The 16337-nt window shown below is 44.0% G+C and overlaps 1 protein-coding gene across 12 annotated transcripts in view; it reads left to right on the top strand.

Annotated features, from left to right (window-relative positions):
- Positions 1–16337, top strand: part of TTC7B (tetratricopeptide repeat domain 7B) — a 238036-nt gene that overhangs the window by 138500 nt on the left and 83199 nt on the right. For all 12 annotated transcript variants that reach the window (XM_049706983.1, XM_049706986.1, XM_049706981.1 and 9 more), the window contains 5 exons: positions 978–1082; positions 2830–2947; positions 5167–5224; positions 10722–10794; positions 13322–13482. In XM_049706983.1, the coding sequence (XP_049562940.1) occupies positions 978–1082; positions 2830–2947; positions 5167–5224; positions 10722–10794; positions 13322–13482 (515 nt within the window). The remainder of the gene's footprint in view (positions 1–977; positions 1083–2829; positions 2948–5166; positions 5225–10721; positions 10795–13321; positions 13483–16337) is intronic.

Below are 16337 nucleotides of genomic sequence, written 5' to 3'. Positions count from 1 at the left end.
CTCTGTGTTGGTGGTTAACTTGAATTTCATGGGATGACGTGATGCCTGGTAGATGTCTACACCAGCTATTTGAAACTGTCCTGTGGTCATTTATAAATGAGTGATCGAATTTAATTATTTGGGGGCCAACATGGACACATCATTGAGAAGAAAATTTTGAAATTCTTGCCTTTTTCTAGTGTTTGTAACTTTATTTATCTGAAGCTGTGGCTTAAAACTAAGGTCAGTTCTTCACACTGACCCCTTTCACTCATTTGAGAGTGTAAACTATTCCTGGCAGGGGAAATCTGCTAATTATCTGTAGCAAGATGTGATCTGAGACCGTGTACGGTATTGGCTGAAAGCAAGGGCTGTGGAGAGAGAGGCCTGGCGCTGACCTCGAAGCCGTGTGACCCATGGCAGGTCACTTAGTGTCTCAGCTTCCTCTTCCATCTCATGGAGAAATGGTACCGACTTCACAGAATTGTCATCAGGTAGTGAGATGATACCCACAAGGTGTTTAGCATAGGACCCCCAAAACGAACACACTCAATAAAGATAACAGCCACTGTTATTCTTGTTAATTTGGGCCCTTTAGTGAACTGTAAAGTCTGAGACACAAGATTATTGGGGCAAAGTGGAGTGGTATGCTTTCCATTCTGAATGGTATGCTTTAAATTAGATAGTTTCTTTTTTATAATAATGTAAACCTCCACTGTCTTTATTTTTTTCTTACTTTTACAATGGCTACACAAGTAGGGAATAAAACTAGGGGGATTCGGGGCAGCGTTTTCACTTGTTTTAACCACAGTTTACTCCCCGGTCCCCCAAAAGTTCCAAGCTCAGGTTATGTCCATCCCCAGGCCCTTGCTTCATTGGGTGAAAGTTGGAAACCCTCATTAAGAGTGTATCCTAACCAGAAACCCCACTGGGAAGGCTTTAGTATTTGGTTCTGTCAAAAATTTTGAGTTTCACAGAAATGATCTCCTTTTGCCAAGTCTGCTCGCGCGGTGAAGGTGCTGAAAGAGTGCATCCGCCTGAAGCCGGACGACGCCACCATCCCACTTCTGGCCGCAAAGCTGTGCATGGGCTCCCTTCACTGGGTGAGTGGGGCTGGGGCCCTCCGCGTGTGCGGGGGCTGCCACCCTTTTGATTCCTAGGCAGAGAGGAAATAGGAGCAGTGCATCAGCTACACAAAAGCAAGGCTGTTCAGAGCCCCGGGCTTCTGGCCCAGGCTACAGCCCTCCTCAGGCCTCAACCCCACCCCAAGGACTTCGGGGAATCAGTACAACTCCAGGTTTTTCTTTTTCATGGGAATGTGCTTCAAAAGTAGAAATGGTAAGATGGAATTGGAATTCCTACTCAGATGCATCCTGTATGTAAGTCATATGGGACTGAAAAAGTCTATGTCACTCAGTGATTCCCCCCTAGGAGAGCCTGAGCTTTTCTGTAAAGCCAAGAGTCAACCTCTACTTTAGCTCATGTGTAAACCCAGCTTCCTTCATTCCTCTTCCTGCACAGAGGCTTTCCGCTTCCAATGTTCTTGTTCAGCTTTGAATCTGGGAAGAGCCTGATTTGTAACAATTGTAGTACCTCAAAAACGTACTGTTTGAGCAGAAACTAGAAAACTCAATTGATCGCCACATACGATGGAGTTTTAATGTCTTTCTCTAACTTCATGTCAAGGTTAGTGATAAGAAGAAGTTGCCCAAAAGACTGAGGCACGTGGCTAAGGTTTTCTACCATGACGGTCCTTGCTGCTCTTTTTTTTCCATTTATTCTCACCCAGCAGGGCGAAAGTAAACATTGTGAAGAAAGTGTCCTACTTTGGTCAAATTTTTCTTGGGAAAGTGTGGAAGAAAAAACACATTTTAAAATGTGGCTCTCACCTGAAACACAGCCGTGAAGGTGTTGTGTGGTCCGTGCAGGTTTTAACACTTTGGTGTGGCAAGTGAGGGGACATGCAGGCAGGCCCCGAGAGTGGCTGGAGCAGTGGACCGAATCTTTCGGTTTTGAAAATGCCAGCTTCCAGCTGTGACCCTGCCACACTCCTTCCAGCGATGGCATCGTTCATCACCATAACACCTAACATAAACCTGACTCTCTTTTACAAGATGAGAATAACAAATCTTTTCTGTATATTTTTTACATTGTTATCATTAAAATTTCCAAATACCGCAAAAGTAAGGAGTATAATCAACTATCATCCATGTACTATCACCCAGCTTCAGTAACATCAACACTTACCATACCCCGAAGGAGCAAATCTTATTACTTTTGCCTCTAGTGAGCTGTGCAAAAGGTCTTATTGTGGGTGTAGTTTACAGGTGCACATTCTTCCCTTTGGAATCTGCCAGTGCGAGGTCTGTGTGCGGTGTACTGTAAAATAAATAGATGGAGTTTTGAAATTTCTAACAGCTTGTGGGAAAGAGAATCCAAGCCTAAAAGATTCTTTATGTCATGCAAAAAAGGAAAGACCCAAGCACAAAATATTTCAAATTATACATACATGTATATGTAACTTCTGAATACCTAGCACCATCTAATCACAGAGCCAATCAGTGAAAAACAGAGACGACAAAGAGCCCCACCAAGTATGCAAGTGACCTTGGAAAAGAGGGCAAAAAAGCAATAAGGAAAGGTTGAAAGCAAAAAGGCAAGGTGGGAATCCTGAGACTGTTGAGAAGCTGAAATACAGAAAACAGAATCACCAGAGTGGAACTGGAAGATCTGGGAGTTATTTTCACAGTGACTCATCAGAAATCGCTTAGGACAGCAGATGCTTACGGGAACTCATGTTAGAAATTCTGCAGGATGTTGGTGTTGTTTTTAACTTACCTGGTTTTTCAGTTGGAAGAGGCTGAGAAGTTTGCCAAAACCGTCGTTGATGCGGGAGAGAAAACGTCAGAGTTCAAGGCCAAAGGCTACTTGGCCCTGGGGCTTACGTACAGTCTGCAGGCCACTGACGGTGAGCGAAGTCCCCGCCCACGGGAGCTGGGGAGCCACCAAGTCTGCACTGCAGGACCGGCCCATCCCCTGTCTCAGGAGGGCACATGGCTGGTTCCTCGTTTGCCGTCCTGTGGGGACCTGCCACCGCTGTCCTCTTTGCTTGGACCGGTCGGAGAATGGGAGGGAAGAAATGCAGGCCCTGTGCCCCGGCTCCCAGGCCCTCTTCACAGGTGCACTGTGCTGGTGGTGCCCAGCTGGCAGCTGTAGGGATCTGTCCTGAGGAGTGAGGTGAGCAGGGCCCTGAGAGAGAATTCACCCCACCCGGCCTTCACCTGACTCTGCCCCAGCGCTTGGCCTGAGCCCCCCCCATGTGGAGGGATGCTGGGTCTTAGGCTGGGAATGTAGAAGCATTCAGGGCCCACCTCCTCCGGAAAGCATCCCTTGATTTATCAGTACCTGCCCCTTCTCCATTTGCACTTTTTTTTTTTTAAAACAACTCTTTTTTATTTATTTATGTTTTGGCCGCTCCACGCAGCATGTGGGATCTTAGTTCCCCAGCCAGGGATCGAGCCCATGCCCCCTGCAGTGGGAGCGCGGTGTCTTAACCACTGGACCGCCAGGGAAGTCCCCATTTGCACATTTTAATTCACGGATACGTACATGTGTAGTATAGTGGCTCGTAGCACATGCAGTGACATTACACGTTTGGGATGTATTTACTGTTTTGGTGGATGGGCTTCCGGCTAAAAAAAAAAAAATCTTAATTATGTTTTCTATACTTAATGAGTTTTCAGTTATATGTTTGCAGAAAGGGTAAATTGGTAAATTGTTTTTCTGAACTTTCTATTATCCCTTTTACATTTTGTTGTTAAAGGTAACACAAATACCAAAAAAAATCTCAAAAATGATTGTCCAACTCAGTGAATTAGTATAAGGGAAAGTATTCTTATAAGCAGCACCCTGCTTAGGAGATAGAACCTAGCCAGCTACCTGGGAGCCCTTTACGTGCCACTCCCAATCACAAGCCCCCTTAAGAGAAGACACTACCCTGACTTTTATGGTATTCATTTTCTTTTGCTTTCTTTGTAATTTTGCTATCGTTTATTTTACATGTTACCCCAAATCTTTCTTTCCTCTGCCCTAAAATATCAAAGACCCTGGAGAAGTTTTGCATATCAACTGATTTTCAATCATAGATTTTTTTGCTAATTTTTCATATACACTGACAATACCCAGAACATTTTTTTTAACTATAGTAGGCTTTCAGTGAAGGGTAAATTTCATAGCATATGTTTATCCATATAACTTCTTAGTTGAGACTCTACACCTAATTAACCCTGTAATTTTGGGAGAGTCACGTGACCCTGCTGGGTCTCATCTGTATCCATGGTTCCCTTGGGACAGCTCTCTGGGTGCCTCTAGCTCATTCACTGTTGTTCTAAGTTAGTCATGGCTTACAGCTACATCCAGCTCTGGGCAGCCTTCCACCATCCTCAGCGCGATGTCAGGATGGGATCTGCCATGTTGGATTTGTTAGATAAGGACCATCTCCAGGTGCAGCCATCAACAGGTTCCTCTAGGAGTTTTTCTGTTGTCCCCGTAAAAAGTACCTTTTTAGTTTCTACAAGACTCTAAGGTGGCATTTCTCACATGCTGTCTACAGGGGAAGTGTTGAGCTGATTTTCCAGTATCAGTGTTGGGTTTGCCCTGTCTGTCCCTGGTGTTCACATCAAGGCATTAAAGGTCCTAGCCATTGCCTCCGTGAATTAAACTGGCCTTCCATGGCATCAGGCTAGTGTCCTTGGTTTTCGGTGCCAGAAGGAACTCTGAAGGCCGTCAAATCCACCCACTGGGGCTTGAATCTCTTCTCTTCCATTCTGGCAGAGCCATTCTTCACCCGTGAATTACATGCCTGCCCTTGAGAATGTTTTCCTCTCTGGAGTTCCCAGCTGGTCTTTTGAAGACAGGCTGCTATCCTGGGGGTACCAAGAGTGACCAGCCAACTCTCACTCTCGCCTTGGCATGGTTCCACAGTTATGCCCAACAAGTGCAAGGGCCTCAGGCTGACACGGCCTTCGTTTCCCATCCTCGACAGTGCCTGGGACAGGACTGGGCACATAAGCTCCCAGAATCTGTTGCTCTTAATCCAGTCAAATGTTTAGTTTTTGTGATGAGTTTTCTATTTGTCAGAAACTCCCTGATCTCCCATGCCACTGACTAATCGAACCCTTTTCTTAGCTTCTTTGCGAGGGATGCAGGAGGTCCTACAGAGAAAGGCGCTTCTTGCATTTCAGAGGTGAGTGGGAGTTCATCTTTTCACTCGGCTGTACATAATGACACCAAAGTATGATAAGTATAAAAAGAAGAGATATTTATAAAGATTATGTAAACAGTATTTTACCCCTGGGAGTCTTTCCTCTTGAGTACCGAACAGACAGTATAAAACTTGCTGCATCACTTGTTGCCATGTAAATCTGCATTCTTGATATGTTTATTCATTCCTAATAAAGCGATTTCAGCTCTAAGAGAGGTACTTTTTTATGTCTAGGGAGATGATTCCTTTTATTAAAGATATTTTTTATCATCTAGAAAAAGCATCATTCTTTGCAACCTTTTTTTTTTAACGTGTCAATCTGCAGATTTTTATATTACGAAATGAAAAGGCCAGATTTTAGGGCAGTCTCTGAAATACTTATAAGACAGTCAGGCCAGCAGGTCCCAGGTCTCTCCATCCCCTCCATGCTCCATAATACCTTATGCTTATCTCCATCACTGTACCTTTCATGAAATTAGGAGAAGGCCTTATAATTAGAGACCGCTTGCATGTCACAGTGGCCTTTCACACCCCTTACTTGATCCTCACCCCACACCAATAAGGTAGATGGAACAAGTCGTGTGTTCACTGCAGGTGAGGGACCGAGATGCAGGGATAAAGAGCCAGAATCCTGTAGCTATTGAGGTCAGGAAGGTCAAGGTCTCTGACGCTGACTGGCTTCTCTGGTACCTACTACACCACACTTCCCTCATTTTATTCTTACTGCAGGCATAATAAATCACTGACATGAATCACTGTGTGAAAGTATAGCCCCATGATGTCCAATCTAGAATTGGTATTGATCCTGTCAGCTTAAATATACCTGAGTTACTTGATTTCTTGGAATTATATTAGAAACTTAGTTACTTAACCAAAAGTTTTACGAGGACCTCTCAATACCTAATAACCGTTGTTAGATTTCTTTCCTTAGAACTAGGGCTGCCTGTAGGTTTGTCACAGTGTACATGCTCCTTTTTATCACGAAATCATTAGCACTTGGTTTCAGTTAGTCTGAAACACTTTCATCTCTTTTCTTTCCATTTCCTAGCAGGCGTGCCCATAGCTCCTTCACGCTGCCAGTCCCAGACTGGTTAATGACAGAATGTACCAACTGACAGCAGCAAACAGACCTCCTATCTCTGTGCTAAGTTTTTGTTGATATCCTTCAGCACGGAGTGTGGAAAGCATTTCCATTTCAAATGATTTGGAGTTTTAAATTTTCCAGTCCTAGTTTGTAAAACCCACACATGGATGCCTAAGAAAGTGGTCATTACATCTGTTTCACTGTTTCACTTTCCTTAAATCAGCTCATCTTACTGGCTCTCTAAAAACAGCCATGGTGGTGGTCTGCCTTGAGCCGCAGAATTCATAACTTCATGTTATATAACAGCTGTTCCATTGGCCTGAATTTCTTTTTGTTCCTCTTTTGCTTAGTTTCTAATTCAAAGGGATTTTTAAAATATTAGTTCATATGGAAATAAAGCGGAATAAAATCCTACTAACCTACGTGATTCTATTGGGGAAGGCTAACCTAAATTTGTATTTATGTGTATTTAAGGGTATTTTTCAAAGTAATAAAAATATTTGGTTTCAAGTACGCATGAACTAGGACTATCCTAGTGTACTGTACAGAAGTCTATAAGGGAAAGATTTTAAGTAAATAAGAAGGATCTGTATTACTTCTTACATGTAAATGAGTATTTAAAAATCACTTGGATGAGAAATATTTTCTTACTATATATTTTAAATCTTCTCCCCACAATTCTGTTAATACTATTGTTTAGCAAATTTTGTTTAAAAAGAAAACGGTGTATCTCAAAAAGTGGTGAGGTTGCAGATATAGCGTGTGAAAATTAACTCAATTATGACTGGAGTCAGAATTCAAAAAGGTTTGCTCTCTCCTGGATTCAGAGAGGTGATTTTTGAAGACATCCCAGTTGCATGATTGCATCTTAATGTTGAGACCCTCAGCTGTTCATACACTCATAAGCTGAGCCCAAGAGGCTGAACCAATTCATATGTCCTGTACAAAATTATAGTGAAGAAAAACTGTTGTTTGCAAAGCTTTCTAAGATGCTGTATTGATCTCAGTGGTGGCTCCTGGGGGCTCTCACATCCTACAGAGAAAAGCCAGGCTGGAAACAGTCGAGCGCATGTCTCAGTGACTTGCCCCCCCAGCATGCAGGAATCCGGGCTGCGTGGTGTCACTGGTGTTTATCACTCAGTGTGGTAGAAGGGACACAATCTCACAATCTCACTTTTATTTTCCTCTCCCACTCCTAGCTTGAATTTAAGTTTGAATGTGGTATGTTTTGTGGGTATGGAGTGACGAGCCAGCCCGGTTTGTTGGGAACTGAGCAGTTTCCCAGAATATGGGACTTTCAGTGCAAACACCAGGAAAATACAGGACAAACCAGGACAAGTGGGTCATCCTATGTGTGTAAGTAATGGGAGGTCCCAGAGTAATAGATTTAACCAGGTTTGCACTTTTCTTTCTTAACATAATGATACACTAATCCCATGTCTACTGTAATCAGGATTGAAGGGGACTTCAAGGAGAATCGGCTAAATAAGGCAGCAGGGTGATACGGTGGAGAGACCAGGCCTCGGAATTTCACTTCTGGCTTTACCTCTTTTGCTTGATGTTCTCGAACAAGATGCTTAATAGTAGATGCTTCATAAATTGTAGTTATTATTGTTACAAGGGGTACATGTCTTAATGGACCAGGGTCAAAATTGATCAGCTGTCTCTGTATTCTTGGTTCAGCTCCAGAGGATGTTGGAGCCAGAGTTCAGGAGAATGATGGGGTGGACCTCAGAGCCGTCTAAGTTTTAGCCAGGTGATCTGGGAGGCCCATCGCATGCACTCCAGTAGCAGTCTGGCATACCCTTCTCAGGGCACTGCTCGTACTGCACTGTAATGATCATTTAGGTCTCCCCCTCTGTGGTGTTGGGGGGAGCTCCTCAAGGAAAGGCACTTGTATTATTCATCTCCAAGCTCCCTAAAAGTTAACACAGGGCCTGGCATCACAGTAGGTACTGCATAATGTGGATGGATGGGTGAGTGGATGGATGGATGGGTGGGTGGATGGATGGATGGATGGGTGGATGGATGGATGGATGGATGGATGTTTGGATGGATGCATAGATGGATGGGTGGGTGGATGGTTGGATGTATGGATGGAGAGATGAAGGGGTAAATGGATGGATGGGTAGATGGGTGGATAGATGGGTGCCCTCAGTGGGCCAGTGTCTTGCAATTCTTTCTTTTCCTATGGAATAAAAATGGAATTAATGAGTATGGAGGTGCTTTGACAAGGGAAGCACTTTGTGAGCACCCCTGTAGTGACATTTTTTAGGTCTCTGATTTTCTCTTAGCAGCCTCACCAGGTGCTCACAGCATGGGAATGGGATTCATAGCGCTGCTCTAAATTCACGTACAGAGTCCAGCAAGCTTACAGTTTTCAAGATCACTAATGTCCTTCCTCTCACCTGCATTGCTTGATGATTTCTGTCAAGCACATTTTCTGTGGGCATACAAATGTGGTGTTGTCACAGGAAGCCTAGCTGCCGAAGTTGTCCCGCGCAACTGGAGCACGTTTTCAGGACTCTACCTGAGATGAACATCTTGCACTTTTTCTAGTTTTTTTGAGCATCTCCATGTTTCCTCTTTTCTTTCATAGGCTAAAGTGGCCAGTTTAACGTATTAGCCAAATTATTGAAATAAGGTTTTTTTTAAATGTGTGTGCTTAAGTTGTGCCTCATTAGAAATTTGGCTGTTGGATATTCATTATTAGCCAAGTTGACGATTCTTCCGATGTTGTCCTAATGTACCCCAGTGATGCCAAGATTTCTAGCACTTCTGTTTGTTTCTTAGTGCTGTGGCTACCAGTTAATAATCAGTTGAAGAGGCTAAGGTAGGGCCTTTGGTCAGAACTATTCTTATCCACACCCTGAGTTCACCAGACCATTGTCAGCTTTTCACTTGGTTGGTGTTGGGTAGAAACAACCGTGATTTGATTTAACTTCATTTGTAAAAACTCTAGACTGTGCTGAGAAAATTATAGCTCTGTGGAATTCTTTTTGAGGGTTGTAGAAAGCTGGTTTAATTGTGAAAGAAGATGAGATAAAATAAATAATGCTAAATTCAAAGTCTCTTCATAATCCATTTTGTATTCATTTTCCCTGAATAACTGGGAGAGACAGAAACCATGACATTCCAATCTCACTTTTTATGAACACCAAAGAAAAATATTCTTTGATGTATAAATTCATGGAAAAACCAATGCCTGTCAAGTAATAAAAACTGGGGCATGCTGAGTAGGCCTCTGCTAGAAATAAGACATCTCAAAGGGCAACACAGGCAAATCCTCCGCCTCAGCCTCTTAGACTAAAGTGAGAAGAGTCCTAAGACAGTGTCTGGAGGCAAACTTACTAGTGAAGATTCCCCAGGGATGGGAGTTTTGCTCTTAAGGTTAAAAAAAGGACAGAGAACATCCCCCACCCCCTAGTTCCCCCCAGTTGCTTGTGGTAAGATACAGTTGACTTCCACATAAAAGCAAGAATGACGTGTCTGCCATCCAGTAGGAGGTCAGCATAGCCTCTTCCCATTGGTGTCAAAAGCCAGTTGATAGACTAAGTCTGGTGTCTGGCCACAAAGTCTTACATGTCTTGGTTGCATGTAATTAGTTAAACTGCATGGAACTTAGTAGAAGCTTCAAAAGACTGAATGAATATCCTCCATTTCTCTCTATAGTTCATCAAAAAACCAAAACCTCATTTTACAAGCAAAGCCGGGCCTTTGATTTTCATATGGTTTCTCTGAAATCCAGAAATTTGGATAAAGTAGTGTTAAGACCAAGCGAAAACTTAACCAAAGCAGCTGTCGCCTTGCCAAGTATGCTCACAGCCTCACCGTGTCCCAGCGTGACACGTGGACCTCTCCTGCTCAGCCCAAGGGAGGCGTCTGCTGGGGAGGTCAGACCTCGGGGCCTGTGGCTTCTTCAGCCCCAGGCTCCTTCTCAAAGTCAAGCCCATTGCCTGCCATTTCAGATGCTAAACAAAACAGAGACATGCTCCTGTGTCATTCCCATGTACAGTGGCAAGAGGAAACATGCATGCCATTTGTTCAAGGACAGAGGAGAAGAGTTTAAATGAAACATTAAATAGTTAAATTAAATATGGGGCCTTGGTAACATAATTAATAAGAACCTACTGTATAGCACAGGGAACTCTACTCGATACTCCGTAATGACCTATATGAGAAAAGAATGTAAAAAAGAGTAGACATATGGATAACTGATTCACTTTTCTGTACAGCAGAAACTAACACATTGTAAATCAACTATACTCCGATGAAAATTAATTTAAAAAAATATGGGGCCTTGGTATAAATAAAAATACAAATGGGAGTACTTGTTTGACATGGAAAGTAACAATGGCCTCTCTCATGTACTAATAGCTGCAAATGCTTTTTCAGGGCCCACAGCCTGTCACCTACGGATCACCAAGCAGCTTTCTACCTGGCTCTGCAGCTTGCCATCTCCAGACAGGTCAGTTCTCCAATGTTCCCACACTTGGTGCCTGTTCCGTCTTGATACAGTTTGAGGGAGTAGCTGACCTGCTTTCCTTCACCTGAGGCTGACCTGGAGCCAGGGACTCTCCTCAGAGGCCGCTGCCTCCTCACAGCGAAGACCCTGGTGTTTCGGTCAATTGGAGCACCAGCTGTGAAGACACAAGGCAGGCAGGCTCTGCTTTTGGAGATTAAATCTGCAAATCTGGAGGGCCCCACCTGGGGTCAGATGGCAACAGGGGATGCAGCACATGATGTAGACCCTGACGGAGGAGTCCTCAGACAGCCTTTGTCCCTTGCTAACAGAGCCCAGTGGTGAGCTGCATGGTGGGGATTTAGTCACTGGTGAGGCCTGGTCGTCATAAGGGTATCAGTGATTGACAGGAAGATGCCAGCGAGTGTAGACAAAAGAGACCAGTTCCTTTCAAATATGTAGAAGATATGAACAATTACACACAGTGTCTCCTCGAAATAGGAGACTCGACAGTATTCTCCTTGCTGGAGGTGCAAGCTTTGTTGGCTTTCATCTTCCCAGCGGTAGCTTCCAGAAGCTGCCTTTGCCATTCTCATACCCTCCCGTTCCCTCCCAGCTGTTCAGGAGACTCCGGCCCCATGTCTGCCTGCCCACCACGTGCAAGACACTGGTGGTAACCCCAGCACAATCCTAAGTGCTGACTGGAGGGTGAATCGAAGGTCAGTTCCCCAGACATGCCATTCCCCTGGCAGGCCTGGGCTGTCCACATGTATCTGACTTCCCGGAGGCCAGGGAATGCTGCCAAGAAGTGGCTCCCCTTGGCGACCTGGGGACCAAGGAAACCAAGAGAGCTCACCTGGCACGGTGTGGCTCACAGCTGGCCTGACCACAAGCTGCTGCAGAGACAGCTGTGGGCAGGTGACCGACCGTCCAGTCTCTCTCCTCCTCCAGGAGCTCCACTCGCCTCCTCCTTGAAGCCCCCTTCCCATAGCAGCCCGTTCCTCTGCTTCCTCTTGCCCAGCTCTCTTGTTCAGTATCTTTCTCACTAGACCTTAGGTTCCCTGAGGGCAGGAACCCACATCTGTCATCATTGCTTTGCGCTGGCAGCGGGGACACTGCCTGGCACGTGGTAGGCCCTCACTAATACTCATTGAATGAAGGAACCAGCTTCGAATTCCTTCAAGTCCGCCCAGCCCTTAAGGACCTCACTTTGCACCCTGTATCAGTTTTTTCCTGATTACACTAGTCATCCCTAAAAACGGATATCATGAGTGTACCTGCCTTTTGACCCTCCCAGAATACCAGTGCTGTTTACACAGCAGCCTGTGCCCCTGGGGAGGGGCGCAGTAGATGGAGCCTTCTGGGTTCACTTCGTGAAGTGACGTGTAGGGCCGGATGATCTCTTCCTGCTGTGATAGCTGGGATTCTACGGCTCAAAACAGAAAGCCTCTGTAACCAGCATTTTTAACTTACATGCATCAAAAATGGTATTTCGGAGAGGAAAACGAATAGATTTGGTAAAGACAGAAGTCACGGTTTCCTACTAAGGAGCGAGGTTACTGAGGGTTTGGGAAGAAGCAGGAGAGCTGAGAAGAGGTCCAGCCAGGGCCCGGAGTTGGAGGGGAGACAGAAAGGAGTCCCTGGGGTGACCGTGTAAGAATGCTTCAGTCTTGAGCCTGTTTTGAAATCCAGCTTCAGGTTCTAATCCTCCCTAGGTACTGTTAAACCTGCACAGAATCTCGGGTGTTCAGATACCCGTTATGTATGCATTTTATCCACCCTTGTGCTTGGGTGATTTTGAAGAAAGTCTTGAAGAGCTGTTGGATTTTGAAGGTTAAGGTTGTATCTGATCCTACTTAAATTTGGACACACCTGCTGTGTATGTGGCATTGCAGTTTGTTTCTTGGGTGGAGTTCCTTTGGATTGTAGTTTGGAAAGGTGTGGGGTTGGTTAATTTGTTTGCATAGTTCCTTGATGTCTAACGGAGATGCAGGACAAAGGGACTTGAAAAGAATCACAGGTGTCTGATCCTTTGGAAAGCTCTGTTTAATGTTCTGAAACTTATCAAGCAGTTTAATTTCAGTACTACTTAAAAAATCAGAACAGTTCAGCTAAGTCAGTTTCATTCCAATAAAAACTGCTGGGAATTTGTTATGTGTCTCCATTTAGAGTGAAATTATCTTGGGCATAATCGAAAGTAAATCAGTTTTGTGGAAAAAGAGACAGATTATTTAGGGAGAAGTAAACGATTTGGTATTGGCAGTTATACTGAGAAACAGAGTCTCTTGTATCACTTCATTAGTCATACTGTTGCTTGAAGGGGGCCTCTGTTTTCGTGTTTGTGGTTAATATCCTGGGGCTGCCGTGAAGATGGCTTAAAATCTGAGTGTGGCACATGGTGAAACAACTCCTGATATATACAGAGAATCAGATACTGAAATGGTGGCTCTATGTGTGTGTGTGTGTGTGTGTGTGTGTGTGTGTGTGTGTGTGTGTGTGTTTAAAAATTCTTTCTGGTTTTGTTTTAAACCAGATACCAGAGGCTCTGGGGTATGTCCGCCAAGCTCTTCAACTTCAAGGCGATGATGCCAACTCCCTGCACCTCCTTGCCCTCCTGTTGTCAGCACAAAAGCATTACCATGATGCTCTGAATATCATTGACATGGCCCTGAGTGAATATCCAGAAAATTTTATGTAAGTGATACTGGACTTGCTTTTCCTTACACAGAAGGTATTGAATTTACTTCTCCCAATCTATCTAAGTCCTTCATGCACTTCCTGGTGGTAAATAGTACAGAATCCCCTTTACTCTTGTTTTTTCATGATATTTAGAAACAAACATAGTCTTCAGGTCAACCTGAGTTGAAATACTTTATCCATTCTTTCCCATTGTGTACCTTTGAGACATACAAGATGATTTTAAATGCATTGTGGATGAACATTTTTATTTTAATAGCTATGCATTTTAAAATGTACATTAGAGAAAATACAGCTGCCTATCAAAGTGTGATTTCATAGAAATTATTGCTCAGAGGGAGACTAAGAATTTTTAAATGAGTTGTTTTAAAGTGAATTTAAAGGGAAATATTAATATACATGGATATGGCAAAAGCTATGTTGAACAAACTCCAATGACTGAAATTTCGGGAAACATTGCTTTGTAGCTTGTTTGTCCCACGTTCCATAAAGGACTCCATTACTTCCAGGTGATCACTATATTTTAGGCAACTTTGATCTGGATACCTGACCTCTTTGTGTCTTAGGTTTATTCTCTAGGAAATGGAATTCCTTAAATCAATCAGCAGTGTTTGTTCGTAACCTAATTGTCATTACACACTGCCACGTGCTGGAATTGTCTGCGTCTTCACCTCTTCCCTCTGAATCCCTGAATCCAGGCCTGTTGATTAGGCTTTGTTGAGAAGGACATTGTCTTTTGGGCTACTCATTTTATCCTCAGTGGAGTAGCTTAGTAACCAGTACACAGTGGCCAGAAACAGTAAACAGTCCCGCAGGCTGGCAGGTTCTCATTGTCTAAGTGGCAGGGTCAGCAGTGGGCGGGGGCGGCCTGGGGCAGGGGGAGAAGGGAAGGCAGGCTCTCTCCACTTCCAGAAATAATGCAAATTTTAAGTGGACCCGCCTTGGCTTTATTTCTCTGCCTCATCACCTCACTGTGGTTTTAATCAGTGCGTTTCAGCAAACTCCGCTCAGAAAATCGGTTCACACGTTTCCATTACAAACATTTCTTTGTCTTCAAGTGAAAAGGGCACTTCTCTTCTCCCCATCGAGAAAATTCTCATTATAATCCAGGAAACCTCTGACTAGAGATTTCTCTTGTAGGTTCAGCTATTTATGCAGAGTGAATTAAAGAGCTTTGCCACTTGCTCACGGAGTACATCTCAAAATGCACACGGAGTGCATTTCTGGATTTTATCCAAAGCTGGTTAGCCCGTGGAACCGTCAAGTGGTTAAAGCACTTTCAAAAATACTCGGCCCTTTAGCCCTCAGTAGAGTAGAGCCTGATGCAACTGAATTCAGTTTCTCTCATCAATACTCTTATAAAGTGGCTGCCCCTGCCTCCCAAGCCCAGCACCTTCATTGGATGTTTGTTAGATGTTAGACTCCAGCGTGTGGCCCTTGCGTAGACAGCCTGGGGTGTCATCTGAGAGGAGAGGAGGCTTATTAAACTAACAGCCACACTGCACGGTAAGCAGTAAACAGTGGTGGCTAATATGGTAATGCCTCCAAGTGACAGCAGCTGACAGCCTTTTCAAGTAGTAGAAGTAAGGAACAGCAGTAGAGGTATTTGAGGAATGCGAGCCTGTTATTTTAATGTTAAGCTGTAAGCTCAAAAAAGCAAAGCATATGGCAGCAGGGCTGAGAGCCTCTGATGACTTGCTTGCTTTTTAAATATTTGTATTTCTTCCTTTGTGATGGGAAACTTCTTCCTCCCAAGAATACTTTATTAAAAGTTGGGGCCAGATATAGTCAGTGGATCCCATGGTTTCTTCCCAACCTGGCTGAAACATTTCAACACCAACCTAAATGAGATTACGTGGGCACCTGTCCCAACTGCCATGTAGCATTATCCGTATGTTTGTGACAAGCTTGTCTTCAGAGAGCTGCAGACTTTCGGAAGCCTGGGATGTCCTCGTGTCTCTCGTGTCCCAGCAGCCGCAACCTACCACAGACTGAGTATGTAGTGGATGTTCCCTCGGCCCCTTCCCTCTGCTAGGGTCAGGCCTGTCCGACTGTTGAACCAAGAAGTGATTTCACTAGCCTCTTAGCCTGATGCAGAGAATTACAGAGCTTTTTGGTCTCCATTAAACGTATTCAAGATACTTAGCCACCATCTTTTATCACTTCATGGTGACAGTAAGGACGGGTAACCCTGGAGAAACCAGGGGCTCCCCCAGGGGCAGTGAGCTGTCCTGGTCAGTGCATTGAAGGCATTCATACGTGGTGATCACTCAGTAATTGAGAGGCATTCATATTAATAGTATTACTACTGATACAGTGTCTTCAAATGTAATATTTTAGAATCCTTTAAAATGATTAAATATTGAGTAGAAGCAAAAGACTATTTATTAAATCTATTCAAAATAATAATACAACTAACCTATGTATACCCACTTCTTAACTTAAGAAAAAGAACATTAATGTTGCCTGTGAATTTCCTGTGCACTCCTGCTGTCCTCTTCCCTGACCTCTCCCTGCACGGGTTAACCACCATCCTGAATTCTAAAAAAATTTTTAATGATCTCCTTACACCACTCGCTTTCATTGCTTAACATTGTGTTTCTGAGGGTCATCCTTCTTGCATACAACAGCAATTTATTCATTTATACTGACAAATAGTACTTTATTGTATAAATATACCAAGATTTCTTTTTCTAGTTTACCGTAAGCGGATATGTGGGTTGTTTTCAGTTTTCAGCTGTTACACGAACGATGCTGCTGTAAATATCCTTGCACAGTCCTCCTGGTGCCCATGTGCAAGTATTTCGTCAGGTAGACACCTAGGAGCGGAACTGTTGAGTCATAGGATGCGT

This window comes from Orcinus orca, chromosome 2, assembly GCF_937001465.1.
Source record: "Orcinus orca chromosome 2, mOrcOrc1.1, whole genome shotgun sequence".
NCBI lineage: Eukaryota > Metazoa > Chordata > Mammalia > Artiodactyla > Delphinidae > Orcinus > Orcinus orca.
This window is presented reverse-complemented; position numbering and strand designations above follow the sequence as displayed.